The sequence below is a fragment of the Phycodurus eques genome, chromosome 5 (assembly GCF_024500275.1).
Source record: "Phycodurus eques isolate BA_2022a chromosome 5, UOR_Pequ_1.1, whole genome shotgun sequence".
Lineage (NCBI taxonomy): Eukaryota > Metazoa > Chordata > Actinopteri > Syngnathiformes > Syngnathidae > Phycodurus > Phycodurus eques.
The window spans coordinates 28,666,923-28,684,503 of record NC_084529.1 but is presented as its reverse complement, the minus strand read 5'-3'; the positions used below and the strand labels follow the sequence as shown (position 1 = coordinate 28,684,503).

General features: G+C 41.1%; 2 protein-coding genes across 6 annotated transcripts in view; one reads left to right on the top strand and one right to left on the bottom strand.

Annotated features, from left to right (window-relative positions):
• kcnc1b (potassium voltage-gated channel, Shaw-related subfamily, member 1b) overlaps positions 1 to 2,604 on the top strand; it is a 14,967-nt gene extending 12,363 nt beyond the window's left edge. For both annotated transcript variants that reach the window (XM_061676057.1, XM_061676056.1), the window contains one exon: positions 584 to 2,604. In XM_061676057.1, coding sequence (XP_061532041.1) covers positions 584 to 693 — 110 coding nt within the window. In that variant the 3' untranslated portion in view covers positions 694 to 2,604. The remainder of the gene's footprint in view (positions 1 to 583) is intronic.
• Positions 1 to 17,581, bottom strand: part of sergef (secretion regulating guanine nucleotide exchange factor) — a 19,598-nt gene extending 2,017 nt beyond the window's left edge. The window contains exons 1-11 of one of the 4 annotated variants that reach the window (XM_061676073.1): positions 17,538 to 17,581; positions 17,164 to 17,302; positions 15,267 to 15,419; positions 12,624 to 12,718; positions 10,792 to 10,852; positions 10,600 to 10,713; positions 10,455 to 10,517; positions 9,611 to 9,769; positions 9,392 to 9,543; positions 8,089 to 8,125; positions 2,187 to 5,606 (exon numbers count right to left, since the gene is read on the bottom strand). In XM_061676073.1, the coding sequence (XP_061532057.1) occupies positions 5,437 to 5,606; positions 8,089 to 8,125; positions 9,392 to 9,543; positions 9,611 to 9,769; positions 10,455 to 10,517; positions 10,600 to 10,713; positions 10,792 to 10,852; positions 12,624 to 12,718; positions 15,267 to 15,419; positions 17,164 to 17,302; positions 17,538 to 17,579 (1,185 nt within the window). In that variant the 5' untranslated portion in view covers positions 17,580 to 17,581 and the 3' untranslated portion in view covers positions 2,187 to 5,436. Of the gene's footprint in view, positions 1 to 2,186; positions 5,607 to 6,136; positions 6,308 to 8,088; positions 8,126 to 9,391; positions 9,544 to 9,610; positions 9,770 to 10,454; positions 10,518 to 10,599; positions 10,714 to 10,791; positions 10,853 to 12,623; positions 12,719 to 15,266; positions 15,420 to 17,163; positions 17,303 to 17,537 lie in introns of those variants that run through there. The other 3 variants (XM_061676074.1, XM_061676076.1, XM_061676075.1) reach the window with 3 other exon arrangements.

Here is a 17,581-nt window from a genome sequence, read left to right as displayed (position 1 = left end):
AAACAGTATGGAATGTGGGTCTTCTTGGGGAAAGGTAAATGCATGTATTTTTCATTTATGCAACAGAAAATTATTCAAATAAAAATATGTACAGATGAGTCCTTGCATGAAATAAATTTTTTACTCAATGAGCGTTTAGACTCCATTTTTATTTAACAGCACATGCATACACATCTTTCCTTTTGTCACAACTTGTGTATGGGTACTGAAGAAAAAAGAAAAACCAAGGTGATTGACGGTGAGAGCATGACAAAATATCCGCATGACACTGATTGAAAAGTGTATCTCAACCTGAAAACGGCCGCATGATCGGGCATGTTTATTAACCGACTCTGAAGCCGGACCAGACAATATATCTTTGTCTGATGCCTCGGCTACGCATGGGAATACACATGGTAAACCTGCCTTTACCATGACCCACAAACGGAGCTAATTTCCTTTACCCTCCAAGTGTCATTTCACCATTTTCTGCACCGCAGAGGTATCAGCCATCACCAGCGATTCTGACATTAAACATAATGGTATAATAATTTATTTTCATCATTGTTTTTTTGTTGTTGTTGTTTTTTTTATATTTTTTTAGAGACCCAGAGACAGCACCGGAGCAGACAACCAACTGAGTCAGTTTGTGTTATGAACCATGGTGTACCGACCACTATGTGTATGACCCATAATGGCCCATCACCCACCTGATAGTCCTGCTGTAGCATTGTTGTGTGTATTACTTATTACTTTTAAATGGGTGTGACAGTGGCAACCAGAACATCACAAACTCAGCATAGATGTAGCACTGAGGACGTTTTGTTGTCAAGCCTTATGTAGCTAAGTATCTGTGACTGGTTAATGTGTTGTAATCTGTGTGCCTATTTTTCATGTGTGCCAGTGCTGTAAATATGCTTTTGTGTGTGTGTGTGTGTGTGTGTGTGTGTGCGTTGAAGTTGTGTGTCCCAATGTTTTGGAGTGATCATCCAATATTTGTGTGGTTCTTGTGTTCAAAGACAAAAAATGGTTGCTCTGAATTTAACTCACTCTCCCCTGTCATGTGAAACACCTGGAAACACTGTTAACTTTGCCCACTCATGCGCACCTTTTTTTAGAATTGCACTTTTTTTTTGCACCACTCAACTTTTAACATTCATTTGATGGGTTTTTAGCAAACATCCACAAAAATGTCATAATTGAACTCCATTTTTATTATGTATTTTTGAGGCATTAAATGTGTTGCCAAAACGTCATAGAAAATAGTTCAGGACTCCTTGAAAAGAGTTATGCATAGGAAGATTCATACCATACCATACCATGAATATTGATATGTATTTCAATGACTATTTCATATATTTCCACTGTTTAGTTGACAATCAAGTAAAAATGGCATAGTATACCCTCTGTTCAAATTAGTAATACGTGTCATTACAGATGCCAAAACACTGTATACAGAATACTGGACAAGTGCCTCAGTCATGCAAATTCTTCACACTCAGTTATTTAAGTTGCGTTGATTAAATAATGTATGTAGCAGTAATTTCATTTTGAATCAATCAGTCAGTCAACAGTCAATCAATCAATGGATTGACCGACATCATCACAGTGCTCAGAAGGCACACAGACTGTTGATACGTATATAAAGTTAACACCTCCTGTAAAATACTGAGTTGAAAAAAAAAAATGAAATTATTTACAATAAAAAAAAGTTTAAAAAAAAAAAATATATATCACATCTTTGACAAAGAAAATGCCAAATAAATCCTAAAAATGGTGCAGCTTAAGTGTGCACCCATTTCAACTTATAAAGTACGTGGTAGTATAATTGTGCACCAACTTAAAATAATACAAAGGGAACTTTGTATTATTATTATAATACAAAATATTAAGCATTTTCCAGGGGAGTGTTGACTTATATGTGTAGGACCCCAGCGTGGGTTAGCATGGAAAAGCAATGAGCATCATAATGAATAGATAACAATCGTGATTGCCATGTTTGAACGGCAGCTTTCATTGTTTGTGTGAAAAAGTTGAACGTGAAAGGGACCAACTTTTTCACCATCAACCGCAATTACACTGCCAACCAACCACTGGGAATTGTGTGCTAGTAATTGTTTGACACAAAATAAAACATCAGCAACATTACACACTCATTAAAACATTCGTATAACACACAAGGCAACGAATGTGTGACATTGAGTGAGGTTTAAAGAGTGTGTGTGTAATTTGAACACTTTTCATTTTGTGGCCAGTTCTCTTAAGTCGGTCGGGTGTACGGTGGTGGTTTTGATTGATTTGTTGGTTCAGGGTTTTTGGTGTCTTTTCTGGACAATACAGTTCAGACTTGTACAAGGAATAGTGTTAAATAAAATGAAAAAATAACAAACCAGAGATTTTCAGGGGGTGTTTGTTTATTTGTTTTCAAAATCTTGCTAAAAACATTTTAGTGCATATGGTTAAAAGTGTCCATATTAGATCTGCATAAATATATCGAAAAACAGCAATAAATAAAATCACGTAAAAATAAGAATCCAAAATTACCCATGGGGTTACCCATTGCCCTTGACCTGCATGTGCTCACGAGGTACAGTGCCGTGAAAAAGTATTGCCCCCCTTCTGAAATGCTTCTATTTTTGCAGAGTTTCGACACTTTAAGATCATCAAACAAATGTAAATATCAGACAAATAGAACCCAAGTGAACTTAAAATGCTGTTTTGAAATGGTGATTTCATTTATTAAGGAAAAAAACAAACTTTTCAAATTTACCTGGCCGTGTGTAAAAAAGTAATGCTGCCCTAAACCTAATAACTGGTTGGCCCATTCTCAGTAGATTTTACACCGATCTGATCGGCTTGATCGGTATCGGCCGATAATTAGCATTTTATGCTGATCTGATTTAATGTCATAATTCGCCGATCCGCAAAAGACATTTACTCCGTGTCGCCATCGTGTACAGTATATTTGAATCCAAAAAGCGCGTGTCGCGTGTCTTTTGACGTAGTACTGTAAATATCTGACCGCCAATAAAGTTATATTATATATATATATATATATATATATATATATAAATAATACCCTTGGCAGTGTGAGACAGACAACATGTCTGATACCGACAACACGTAATGCCTGGATCAGACACATGACAAATTTGGTCTATCACGATTGCACTATGTCAGACTACTGCAATAAAATCTAGTATTCTGATACTACCGCATCCTGTCTTTTATGATCACGGGGGTTTATCTTGTCAACTCAAACGCAACCGGATACGCCCGTTACCATGGCGACGACAACAACAATGGATCACACAGAACAAAATGGGGAAAAACGTGTGCTGGCGGTCACCGGTGCTTCGGAGAGGACTGCTTGAGTTATGTTCACGTACTTTTAATACGATACCGCTCGCAAACGGGTAACAAAACGTGATGTAGGTTGTACGTAAACATGCCGGCATTATGTCGAATCATGCTTTAAAGTTTCGGTATGTGTGAAGTAATTGAATTACAGTAAGTTAGCACCCATTATTTCTGTCATGTTGTAATGTTGGTTTGATCTGACTGATTAGAATACATGACCTGAATAGAATACTTTTGAAGCTACTTAGTATACAGTACACAAGTACATAGAGTAAATGAACAAGTCATTTAAATAGACACATTGCTCCATCTTGTGATCGGATCGGTGATTGGTTATAATTTTTTTAAACTCGCTGATCAGTGATCGACCCCAAAAATCCTGATTGTGTAAAGACTAATTCTCAGCAGCAACGACTGAAATCAAGCGTTTTCTATAACTGGCAATGAGTTTTTCACATCTCAGTGGAGATATTTTGTTCCACTCTTCCTTGCAGAATGTTTTTAAATTCAGCAAAAATGTTTGTTTTCGAGCATAAACGGCCTTTAAGGACACGCCACTGCATTTCAATCGGATTCAAGTCTGGACTTTGACTAGGCCACTCCAAAACCGTAATTTTGTTTTTGAAGCCATTCGGAAGTTGACTTGGTGGTGTTTTGGATCGTTATCCTGCTGCAGAACCCAAGTACGCTACAGCTTGAGGTTTCAAACTGATGACTGAATATTCTCCTTCAGGATGAATTCCTGTTTCCATCAATCACAGCAAGTTGTCCAGGTCCTGAAGCATCAAAGCAGGCTGAGACCATCACACTACCACCACGTTTGACTGACTGTTCGTATGATGTTCGTTTTCTGAAATGCTGTGCTACATTTACGCCAGATGTAACGAGAAACACACCTTCCAAAAAGCTCAACTTTCATCTCAGTCAGTCCATATAATAGTCTCCCAAATGTCTTGGGAATCATTCAGATGTTATTATTATTATTATTATTTTTTTTTGCAAAAGTAAGACGAACCTTATGTTGTTTTTGGTCAGCAATGGTTTTCGCCTTGGAACTCAGCCATAGATGCCATTTTTCTCATCCTTATTGTGTCATGAACACTGACCTAAACAGAAACAAGGGAGGCTTGCAGTTCTTTAGAAGTTGTCCTGAGTTGTGGCATCCTGGATGAGTCATTGCTGTTCAACAGGTCTGGTGTTAATCAAGGCTTGGATGTGATCAGTGCAAATTAACAAAACATTCTGATTAGCCACGATTAATTCAAGATTTAACAAGTGGGGTAATTCAATGAAATCATTTAAAAACAGCATTTTAAGTTCACTGGGGTTATATCTGTACGATATTTACATTTGTTTGATAATCTTAAACAAACTGGGGAAACTATGCAAAAATATAAGAATTTGAGGGGGTGGGGGGGGGGGGGTGCAAAACCTTTTGACGGCACTGCACTGCAGATGTCTGCATAGCTTAAGAATATGCAAGCTTTGTCAAATGCAGCGGGCAAACTTCCCCAAGTGGAATAATGAAGTGTATAGTATGAAAGTGGAAATAAGAAAGAGTTCTTAATGTTGCCCAAAAATATTTTTGTGTAAGCAGTAATTCACAGCGTGACAAGAGATATTCTCTATGAAGTATAGACGACAGTTAGAGCGCCTCCCAATGCTCAAAAATCAAAGCAATAAAAGCGCTGACAAGGAAAGATGAAGCTGCAGCTAAAGTCGGGCCCATCTCTCACATTATCCTCAACGCCTTCATTCATTTTGGAGGGCCAATATGGCGAGAGGACCGGGATGTGTAGAAACGGCCATGTCACGTAAAGATCTTGCCTCCGATCATTGCCATCAAGTTGACGACTTGACTAGAGAAATAATGACCTTTCAGAAATGACTCATGTCAACACACACAAGGTATTTATGACATGCATGTGATTTCGCCACTTAGCTGCCAAAAGACAGTGAAAGGTGCTGCATAACGCTCCACTATGGGATAATAGGCGCAAAGAATCTTCATTCGTAAAATAATTCCTTAATAGGAGTTCAGGTGAAAGTCCGAGTCGCATGCTGGCTCCAATGTAAGTGGGATACGTGCAGAGTTTATCACTGGTCTTTGCACGTATTCCCCGTGCACACTGCCAAAGAGTGTCCGGCCCCGCAGCCGATGACGAGAGGTCTGAGGCCAGGGACTAGTTGCGGCTCGAAGACGTCGGCCAGTGAACCGTCTCCGCACATTCCGTGTTCGTTCCAGCCCCAGGAGAGGAGACGCTCCCCTGAGAAGGAGAGGGATCAGGGTTCAGTGTAGCAACACGTGAGCTAATATTAGCAGCCCGGTTGGGGGTGAGGCAGACTTGCAAGGAAGAAAAGAAATCAGAAAACAAACACGCTGACACCCAGTCAGCGGGTAATAAAGCCTCCCTGCTCAACACAGCTGGACAGCTTGTTAGTGGGTGTGGTCAGGGCTGCATCACCGAGGAGACACGTGCCATGGCAACACCGTTACCTAATAGGCTCCATTTCCATGGCAACAGAAGCGAGCTTTCTTTCTCAAGGGTAACACATCCTCGAGCTCTCCCAATCTGCCTGTCGTGTGTCTTTCACGCTTTGTTTTTCTGTCCGCCTCGCCGAGGCTGCTCTCCTGCTCGGCGTTGAAGATTTGGACGCGCGCAACGAAACGTATGCTTTTGCCAGCGAGCAAACCAAGATGTCATGCCAGCAAGCTTATGTCAGTGTGACACTCTGCCAGCAAGGGCGTTGGACAAATGCGCCACAGCCTTTAGAATAATGCATTTACGTACAAATCACGACGTGTCATTCAGTAACAAGTGTTAATCTATGAAGTGAATTTTCTGTTTTGAAGCATTATGCTCAATGGGGCAGAGAGCCTGGTTTGGGCGCTGTGCTTTATTCATGGACTCACCGGCAGGAGCATACAGCACATCAGTGTTTCCATGGCAACAAAGTGCGGCACTTTCTGTACAACAAAAAAGGATTGAAATCAAGACGCTCAAACCAGAAGCAATTTCCCTGTCAACACATCCTATTATTTTTCATGGTTTTATGTTCGAACGTGTAAATGTTAATGCTTCTTTTTTGCAGCACTTCTCATACAAGTCTATGTCCAGGAACGTGAATTTTGTTTTTTGTCAGAAATCAAAATCTTTTCTCAGGTTGGATGAAGAGCGACTTTGAACCTTCTCCAAATCTCATCGGTGAGGAGCACTTCCTCAGGTGTAAATGAGGGGCTGCAGAGCTAGCAACAGATATCATAAGCAGCATGCAGTGCTCTTGGTTGGTTTCCGCTTGACCTACTTGAGCACCAGAAATAGCAGCACTCAGGTCTCTATTTCCAATCCTGTTTTGATATTTCCTAGCTCCTGCCGCTGCCACGCTCAAGACTGCTGGAAGAAACAAGGGGAGCGCGGTAGAGGAAGGAAGTTGTGAGGTTGACTTGAGCGCTCCTTTTCCATGTTCTGCCTTCCCATGGAGCACGGGCTGGCAAAGTGTGGCCCGCAGGCCGTATGCATTTACATTGTCGAGTGACAAATCTCCACTTCTTAAAACCAAAACCGTGTGATTAATTCGCTCCACAGGAGTGCAATAAGCTATTGAACACCTCTTTCGGAAACCAAGAATATTACATGAAATTCCTCCCTTGTCCAAACATTGGTAAATCGTGTAATCTGGTAGAAAACAAAAGTGTTGAGTCTAAAGATATACACATTTGACCCAAATTGTATGATCCAATACAGTAAATAAGAAATCACAAAATATAGTTTTTATGGGTTTCAGTAGACCAAAAGGGCCAATTTAACCATTTTAAATATATTGTATCAAAATAAACATACATATTTTACCCATATTTATAACCTCATTCATGAATGACCTGCCCCAGCTTCCATTTCAAAAGTCAAATGTGGCCCTTGAGCACAAAGGTTTGCCCATCCCTACTCTACATCTTTGTGAGAGTTGATACTGATGGTGCGTTTTTTCATTTTAACAGCCTGTCTGAGTAGTTTCCAATGCGACGTTTTAAAAATACCTGCACGTACTTTGAAGGGACATTCTGCTTATGTTTAATCTTCCAGAGATGTATTTATATTCACTCTGATGTAACAACTGGGTCAGTGTTCAAACTTTAATGTGAGAAGATTTTGACTTCTAAAGATTTCTCGTCATGCAAGTCGGTGACTGTAAGGCGGGGAAAAGAAAAAGGCGGAAATCTTTGCATATTTGATGTAGAAGCAAAAGAAGATTTGTTAGGTTCTCGTTCAGGAATGTGTAATATTCTGCTCTTGTGTGCATCAAAGTGACACAGCTCTTCAAAACATTCAACTGGAAAAAGTCCTCTCTAAATCCGTGTGTGACTAATTCAGCTCATTTACAGGCTGGTTCACGTAATTGCATCTGTCAGTGATCCCCGTCCTAGTGAGCTGTAATTACTTCCTCCTGCAAAAGGCCACAGAACGATGAAATGACCTCAGAAATCTTCTGAAGCCAACAGGAGCATAAATCTTCCACACTGATGTGTTGACTCTAATATACTGGACAATTCCCCAATCTTTGGTAAAGCAAAGAGACTTTTGTATTCCGTCGCTTGTTTTAGCCACTTATATTAACATGGCATAATGGCTTTAGCATTATTTACTTACACTGTAGTTGTGAGTATTTTGCTCAGATCTTACGAATATTACATCATCTAAGAAAACAGAAGCAAACGCGTAACATTACTGTATCTTTAAGGAGAGCACTCACCTACAACCGCGAGGTTATGTTCGGATCCACATGCGAGCTGCAGGGAAAAAGACGACATTAAAATGCAAGCTGGAGGCTGACACTGAACTTTCACCAAGGACGTCATTGCCTAAGACTGCTGAGCCACCAGTAACTGCAAACTATGACACAAATAAAATTCACAGCATCACAAAGTTTTCAAATTATAAATTGCACAGTATCACAATGTTTTCTGATTTCATTAAAAAAAAACAAAAAAACAGACACTTCCTTTAATGGTGAATTAATCCTTAACAGGTTGAACAATGGTCAGGAAAATGAGCAGAGTCTTATTAACGCTACCACATACATTGGTGTGTTGCCAGAAGAGATCCTGCTAAGGCCGATTGTGTGCCCTGACTCTGCTGGCTAAAATCTTTTTTTTTTTTCCCCTTACAAAGCTTTTTTCTGGAGGTTTTCCACTGTGTTGGAAGTGACACCAATCAGCAAATATATAAATTTCAACTTGGGCGGAAGGCGAAATATTGCTTTCAACAACTTTACTAATAAGGCATTGGTTGGCTACTGTCTGTTTCAGCTTCAGCATAAAGCAGTAGCAGGTGAGCCCAACGACAGGCTATTATTTGTTATGCTCATGTGCCTCATAAAAATGTGACAGCTAACTAAACATTGACTCTGGGGGTGTGTACGCATGTCACGCAGAGCCTTAGTGAACTAAGAGATTCACTGTCCACTCAGCAAATACATCTTCACCTTTAGCTTTAGGCACGTAAGGTGACAATGACATACGCCGTTGCTGCGACAACGTTGGACAAGAACGATCTCGAGTTCACCCTTGCCCACCCTTGACATCTGCTTTATTAGCAGCTCTCCTCTGTCATACAGCAACCATTTAGAATACAGGTTAACTGCTGGTGTCCCCCTGTTGCTGCCATACAACGGCCCCTGTGGGAAAAGAAACTGCTGACTGCGCAGGATATTAATGGTTCTCTCACTTGTAGGTGGTAACTGAAACATTTTCATGATTTTCTATTGCACATATAATGATGTATTTCATCAAGGCGTCTCACTCTCGCGAGGTGAACTGTGATGCATCCCATCCTAAACCAGTTCCAGCTTCCTTGTCTTCTATTTGTACGTGTTGGCCACCTCCTGCTGGACTAATCAAGTACTACATGTTGAACACCAGTCTGAGCTTGAAAGTCATTATGGTCGAGGGTGCGCTGGAGCATACCCTAGCTGACTTTGGGCAAGAGGCGGAATACAACCTGGACTTGTCACCAGTCAATCATGCTGCCTATCGCTTTATTGCTTTAAGTCTTACTTGCGTTGCTCCACACAGGGCATGCGCCTCAGCAGGTAGAGAAGTCTGGCTACTGTGGTCTGCTGACTGATGCTTAGGATTTGCGCCATTTGCCAAAGGTCGGCCCAGTTGTCCATAATTTCTTCTGCCCCAAGTGAACACTCTCCCGCTCTCTGTAAGGGATTACTTTAATTATGGCAGATGTGCGCCTCAACAAACAAAGCGTTTACAGCATCTCACCTGTTTGGGCAATAACGTGAGTCCAGCCACTGCACACGTTTACAACTTTCTCTCCACCCAGAAGTGAGCGCTTGAGTGGAGCAGGAATGGGTAAGAAGAGCTCGGTGGCAGTCAGCTGGCTGTGCTTGTTGCTTCCCCAAAGAAATAAATCACCATCTCCTGCATGTAACGACGGGGGCAACATTATTCTTCATTTGGAAGAGGCAATGCAGTAATCAGGAGCCACTGACCCACTAATTACAGGACAGACTAAAGAGAAGATGTTATGTATTGACAGTGCAAACCAGGACACCTTGTGAGCAGAAAAATATTTTAAATTCACACACACACACATTGCAGAGGATCAAGAATATATGCCTTTGAGTATTGTTTTATTGTCTGTCAACATGTATTGCTTCATTGTTTGTCGTTGTTGAAACAGTTGTTCCTTAAAGCATTATAACACTGCCACATCGATGCTTTTCATTAGCCTGCCTATTGCCTTTCCCATTATGTTAGCATTAAGCTAGCAGACTGAAAGCCAAAGTTACATGGTTGTTTTAAGTAAACGTGTAATTCTCTTTTTTTATGTTTAATCTGACAGTGAACTTTTTTTCAAGATTTATTTACGATGTCAAACTGCTGCTTCTTGTGACGTGAGCAGAGTTCACTGCCATCATACAGCACTCGTTACTCAAATGTTTGCCGGTAAGACAAAGCAAAAAATTGGCGGAACGGATCGTACCTCAAAAAACCTGTTAGTCGGGTCACTCATATCTCGAGGCGCCACTATATTTGCTTTTATTCTACTTGTCCTATTTTCAACCCTTGGAAGGTGCAGTGTGCAGCATGCTATGAGCAATACCTGTAAGGCACACACAATGTGCTGAGCCCGCAGTGACAGCACGAGGCATCTTCAGATCCAGACCTGCAACATGGCCAAAACAATCCTGTCCCCACAACAAACATTGAGCTGTCTTCTCGTATTTGTAAATAAGTGCTTTTCTCACCTGGTACCAGAGAAGGAATCTTGGAATTGAGGTGTGACGGAACAGGGTCTGGACTGAGTGCTCTCTTGGCAAGACTACAAAGACCTGTCCCCCACTGGTAGACATATCCTGACTCTGGGACCAGAATAGAAGGTGAGGCTGTGCAGGATTAATTGCTTACTGAAAACACAGTGATCCATTTACAGTGCATACCTGTGATGGCAAGTGAGTGTCGGAGCCCGGCTGCAATGCTCAACACATGCTCCTTCAGACCCTAAGAATAAGGAACAAAATGATAAATCACAGGCTACACACTAAACAATGACATTCACATTAGCGCAATATTTATGGTTGTTGGCTCTTGGATCTACTCAATACCACTCTAGTCAACTTCATGCATTTGGCATATAGTGTACTAAACTTGTATTGGCTCTCACTGGATTGTGCTGATGTACCTAATGTTGTGGCATATAGGGTTATTGAGGCACAGACAAGCTCATCGACTAATATCACTGACGACTGTTTTGACAATCTATTCTAGTCAATTAATTTATCTTGATTAATCACATTTTAATCATATAAAAATATTTGTCCTAAAAAGCAACATGCTTTAAATGGATTTTAGTGGATGACTCAAATAAATAAATGAATCCAATAATTGACATAGACAGGAATATTGTTAACACTGGAAAAATACATTTAATTGTATTTCAATACATAACAATAGAAAAACTAAAAGAAACTATCCCTGGCCAAAATTAAACAAACCCCCCATTTAAAGTGAAATTTTAGTACAGTTTTTAGAGTTGCCTTTAAATTGTTTCTACGTGGCAGTTGCAAAGTTGGAACACATGTCAGAGGGTTGAAGTGCTTCAGTGGTATGAAAACTCCTTTTTGCACAAATTGCACAGAGCCACACTTATCAAGGTTTCCATCAGGTAGTTTTTAAAAAAATGAAATTTGCCTCCCATCAGTCCTAGCAACGCCGTTTCATCCAGTTCCTCCCTTTTGGTAGCCGAGCTCTGACGTGTGCACCAGTGTAATTGGTGTACCTGGATATCATGCACTGACAAAGGTGTCGCATTGTTTGAAACACAAAATACAATTAAAATGTTTTAATTTATTTTAAAAATAATTTGTTTGTAATTAAATCATTATTAATGCATCCCATCCCTAAATACACACACACACACACACAGCAGCTGAAATAAGTATATAACACATCCCCACTTTTCTCACTACATATATTTAAGGTGCTGTTGACATGAAAATGTCACCAGATGTTCGAAACAACCCAAGTAACAAAGAAAGTAGAACAAATAAGACCAGGAATTACGTTGCCGCTGTAGCAGCTGAAACAAGTATTTAACGTGACAATTTTTCTCAATGCAAAAAGGCATGTAAAGCCAAGACAACACTTAAAATCTATCAATAATCACACAGAAATACAGCCCCTTGTCAGGGGGAATGAATATCAGCTGGTTCAGTCCTAATTGGTGGCCTACAAAAAGGTCTCATTGCCAAGGTGTGAGTTAAGACGCATCTCATGATGGGTAAGAGTCGAGAGCTGTCTCAAGACCATCGCAAACTAATTGTTGCAAAACAACGATGGCATTGGTTACAGGCTGAATGTTCCAGTGAGCACGGTTGGGGCCATAATACGTAAGTGGAAAGCCATTTATACCACACTAGATTTGCCTGGATTAGGAGCTCCTTGCATTATTTCTCACAGAAGAGCGCAAAGAATAATCAGAAGAGAAATCCAATCCAATCAAGTCCAATCAGTATAATCAAACACAGCACCAGTTAAATATATGAGTGTCACAGCAAAGGGTCTGAATACTTATTGCTATATATATTAAATTTTTCTTTTTTTATAAATCTGCAAAAATTTCAACAATTCAGTTTTTTTTCTGGCAATATGGGGTGCTGTGTGTACATTAGAGAAAAAATGAACTTAAATGATTGACAATTTTAAGGGGGTCTGAATACTTTCCGTACCCACTGTATTTCAGCCGCTGTATACATCTCCATTATATGCGCACCTCAATGAGCACCAACTCTGCAGAGTGTGAAGTCATGTGACCAATACCCAGCTGTCCAAATACATTCGAGCCGCACGCTAATAGGTTACCACAATCTGTGTGAAATAAGAAAATGATTAGTACTGCACAGAAATGATTGCCAAGTTTATGACTTCACAACATAAAACAGTTACGCATCTTTATATTGATGTGACAAATTCAGACTTTATATTGCTTTTTCCCCATTTTGTAAACACAGAAATAACTAAATATTAAAAACAAAAAATCTGATCTGAATGCCAATCATTTGGACTCAGTTCAGAGCTTTCTTCTTTCTTCTTCTTTTCCTTTCGGTTTGTGCCGTTAGGGGTTGTCAGTGTGTCATCCTTTTTCATGTACCGTATTTTCACGACCATAAGGTGCACCGTATTAAAAGGCGCAGTCTCAGTTACGGGGTCTATTTCTGTATTTAACACATACATAAGGCACACCGTATTATTGGGCGGAGGCATGGTAAAACATATGCTAGCTTAAAACATACGGTAGCATGCATTGCACGCTAAAACAATGTTTTTAAAAAGGCAGCGGGGGCAAAACTGAGTTTGGTTGTACTTTATTGAAGTATTTAACAATGTACTCACATTATTTTTTGATTATTCCTCATCCACAAATCCATCAAAGTCCTCATGTTCTGTATCCGAAATGAACAGCTGGGCAAGTTCTCCATCAAACACGCCAAGTTCGAGTCAGTCCCGCTGCCGTGCGGCTCCTCAGAAATGATGCCGGGTTTTACGAAAGCTCGAACAACAGTGCAAGCAGACATGTTAGCCCAAGCATCCACAATCCATTGACAAATTGTGGCGTAACTCGCCCGGCGCTGCCTCCTAGTCTTAGTAAAGCTGTGTGCGCCATCTGTCATCCATCGCTCCCACGCCGCTCGCAACTTCACTTTGAACGCCCTGTTTACACTGATGTCCAGCGGTTGGAGTTCATTAATCCATTGCTCGAGTTGCTTCGTCTTCTTGACTTGGCGAAGCTCGTTTTCCTGTTTTCTCCACTTGCGAACCATGTATTTGTTGATCTTCGACTCGCTCGCGGATGCTCGATTCCCATGTTCCTCCGCGTAACTGATAGCTTGCAGTTTAAACTGTGCTTCGTAAGCGTGTCTCTTCGTAAGTGAAGTTTTCGACTGCGGTCAAGCCAGCCTCCACTCGTAAAGTAGCGGTCAAGCCAGCCGCCCCTAATTTTGTTCATACTAGGCATTACGGTAATAGGTCACCAACTCACGGCGAAAGCCACCTTCAAAATAAAAGCTTCCCAATAATACGGACGTCAGCGCTCTTCGGTTAAGGAATGCAACCAGCAAAGTTAATTTTAATCTTGAGATACATTAAAAAATGTAGTGCGCTATATAACTACTGGCCTTTAGCGTCCTCCTTCACGCGCACCCTTCCCCCTTTACGTCCGCATGCTGTCCTCAGCCACGTCCGCTTTTCCTCTGTATAAGCAGCGTGTCGGCAGGAAATGCTCCCAGTCAGTCAAGCGGAGCACGCTCATCACTCAACAACATTTATAGATTTTGGAACTCTGCACACATAAGACGCCCCGTCCATTTTGGAGGAAATTTACGACTTTTAAGTGCGCCTTACGGTCGTGAAAATACGGTAAGCTTATCTCCTGCGTCCTCCTCTTGAAGACCAACTGCCCTCATGTCTTCCCTCAGTACATCTATCAACCTTCTCTTTCGTCTTCCACCAGCTCTCTTGCCTGGCAGCTCCATCCTCATCATCCTTCTCCCAATACACTCACTATCTCTCCTCTGGACATGTCCAAACCATCGAAGTCTGCTCTCTCTAACTGTCTCCACAACATCTCACCTTGGCCGTCCCTCTGATGAGCTCATTTCTATTACTATCCAACCTGGTCACTCCGAGAGAAAACCTCCACATCCTCATTTCTGCCACCTCCAGCTCTGCTTACTGTTGTCTCTTGAGTGCCACTTTCCCTCATCTGTACATCATGGCTGGCCTCACTGGTCTTAAAAACTCCGCCCTTCATCCTAGCAGAGACTCTTCTGTCACATAACACACCTGAACCCTTCCTCCACCTGTTCCAACCTGCTTGGACCAGTTTCTTCACTTCCTTACCACCCTCATCATTGCTCTGGACTGTTGACCCTAAGTATTTAAAGTCCTCCACCCTCGCTATCTCTTCTCCCTGGAGCCTCACTCTCCCCCCTCGACCCCTCTCATTCATGCACATTTATTCTGTTTTATGTCGGCTAATCTTCATTCCTCTCCTTTCCAGCGCATGCCTCCACCTTTCTGACATCTCCTCCACCTGCTCCCCGCAGATCACAATGTCATCTGCGAACATCATGGTCCATGGAGATTCCAGTCTAACCTCCTCTGTCAGCCTATCCATCACCACTGCAAACAGGAAGGGGCTCAGGGCTGATCCCCCATGACTGAACACACACAAGTCTACTGTCCTGATTCTCACTTTCTGAATGTGAAAATATGTAGATTTTCATTGATTTACAGCGATCTTGACGTTCCCCGTTTGTTAAACTAAAATCCTCTCCTCCCTTATGCAACACCACACATTCGGGAAATTGAGCGAAAAAGTGCAGCGTGTCTCTAGTGAAACACTGTCATTAATCACCAGTCAGGAGAAGAGTAAAATCCCAGCCACAGGCAGCATTCGTGACCCTCCGATTCAGGCCTGAACAGTGCTGAAGTGTTGAGCAGTTGGCAGTGTGGCCGAGTCCAAGCTGGCCTCTGTGATTCTGCCCACACACAAACGCCTCTCCATCATCTGTACAAAAACACACAAAGATGGAACTCTGTTTAAACTCTGTATTTGTTTTTACATGCACCCCCAAAACCCTTTCACAAACACCACGCTCATTGACAAAACTGATAATCATGAGATAGTCTACATGAAGTACAGAGCAGATACTGTTAATGTTGTAATGGCAAACTTTACTGAGCAGGGAGGCCAAGACCTGTCATTGCCAAAGGTAAACTATACACACTTCCAGAAAGAGAGGTGTTGCAACAGGTTAAAAAAAAAAAGATGAATGGTAAGCACATCTGTATCACATTTCTGCGGTCCTTCCTCCCACATCCCAAAAACATGCCTGTTACATTAATTATATAAAAATAAAGACTATATAAAGAAATCAGAGGTGGGGAACTCGAGTCATATGAGTTGACTCGGCTCAGACCTAAGGCATTACTTTTTTTTTCCAGCAATGGGGTCTTGCTTGGTGAGTGTGCATACAGGCCATGGCGGCGGAGTACATTATTCACTGTTTTCCTTGTGAGAACGGTACCTGCTAATTCCAGGTCTTTTTAAAGTTCTCCACTGGTGCTCCTTGGCTCTTGAACAATGCTTCTGATTATTCTTTTCAATCTTCTGTCAGAAATCTTGCAAGGAGCAAGAAAGCTCTGAACTGAGTCCAAATGATTGGCATTTAGATCAGATTTTTTGTTTTTAATATTTAGTTATTTCTGTGTTTACAAAATGGGGGAAATGCAATATAAAGTCTGAATTTGTCACATCAGTATAAAGAAGCGTAACTGTTTTATGTTGTGAAGTCATAAACATAAACAGTACTAATCATTTCCTTATTTCACACAGATTGTGGTAACCTATTAGCGTGCGGCTCTAATGTATTTGGACAGCTGGGTATTGGTCACATGACTTCACACTCTGCAGAGTTGGTGCTCATTGAGGTGAGCATATAATGGAGATGTATACAGCGGCTGAAATACAGTGGGTACGGAAAGTATTCAGACCCCCTTAAAATTGTCAATCATTTAAGTTCATTTTTCCTTCATTAATGTACACACAGCACCCCATATTTCCGGAAAAAAACAGAATTGTTGAAATTTTTGCAGATTTATAAAAAAAAGAAACATTTAAAAATAATATATATACTATATATAGTAATAAGTATTCAGACCCTTTGCTGTGACACTCATATATTTAACTCGGGTGCTGTCTATTTCTTCTGATCATCCTTGAGAAGGTTCTACACCTTCATTGGAGTCCAGCTGTGTTTGCTTATACTGATTGGATTTCTCATGATTATTCTTTGCGCTCTTCTGTGAGAAATCACGTAAGGAGTGTCTTGAATCACACCTCGGCAATGAGACCTTTTTGTAGGCCATCCAGTACGGACGGAACCAGCTGATATACATTTGCACTGACAAGGGGCTTTATTCCCGTTAGATTACTGATAGATTTTAGGTGTTGTCTTGGCTTTCCATGCCCTTTTGCACCTCCCTTTCTTCATGTGTTCAATACTTTCACATTTTTACACACAACTTAATTTCTGAGCGTATTTGTTCTACTTCCTTTGTATGTATGGATTACTTGAGTTATTCCCAACATCTGGTGAAATTTTCAGGTCAATAGCGCATCGTATATAGAGTGATAAAAATGCTGAAGTGTTAAAATACTTATTTCCGCATTGGTTGACAACAATTGACAACCAATGGTGTTGAAAATGCGTGAATGGACACCAGAGAGCTTTTTAATAATGATGACGTACCAGTGACAACCACCGAGTGGCCACCGCCACCGCTCACAGCCCGGATGGTTCTTCCATGTAGGGCAGCCTTGTTCGAGATCCGAGGGATTGCCTGGTCCTCCTCATGTCCCTGTCCATGCTGCCCATAGCTGTTGGCCCCCTGACAGACATAGTTATCATTTATTTATATATATATATATATATATATATATATAATTTTATCATTTCTTGAAGCTCGCCGCGTAGTTGGCGTTGAAGCCAACTCATCGTTTAAGCTAAAAAAAAAAAAAAAAAAGCTTCAGCGAAACTATCAAATGCATAACGGCATTCACGAAACGCAACAAAAACACAACTAACTTCAAATATATACAATAAATGTGAGGTTACAAACTCACCCACGCGAGTAAACAAAAATCTTGCCGCGAGCTTGTTGCCATGG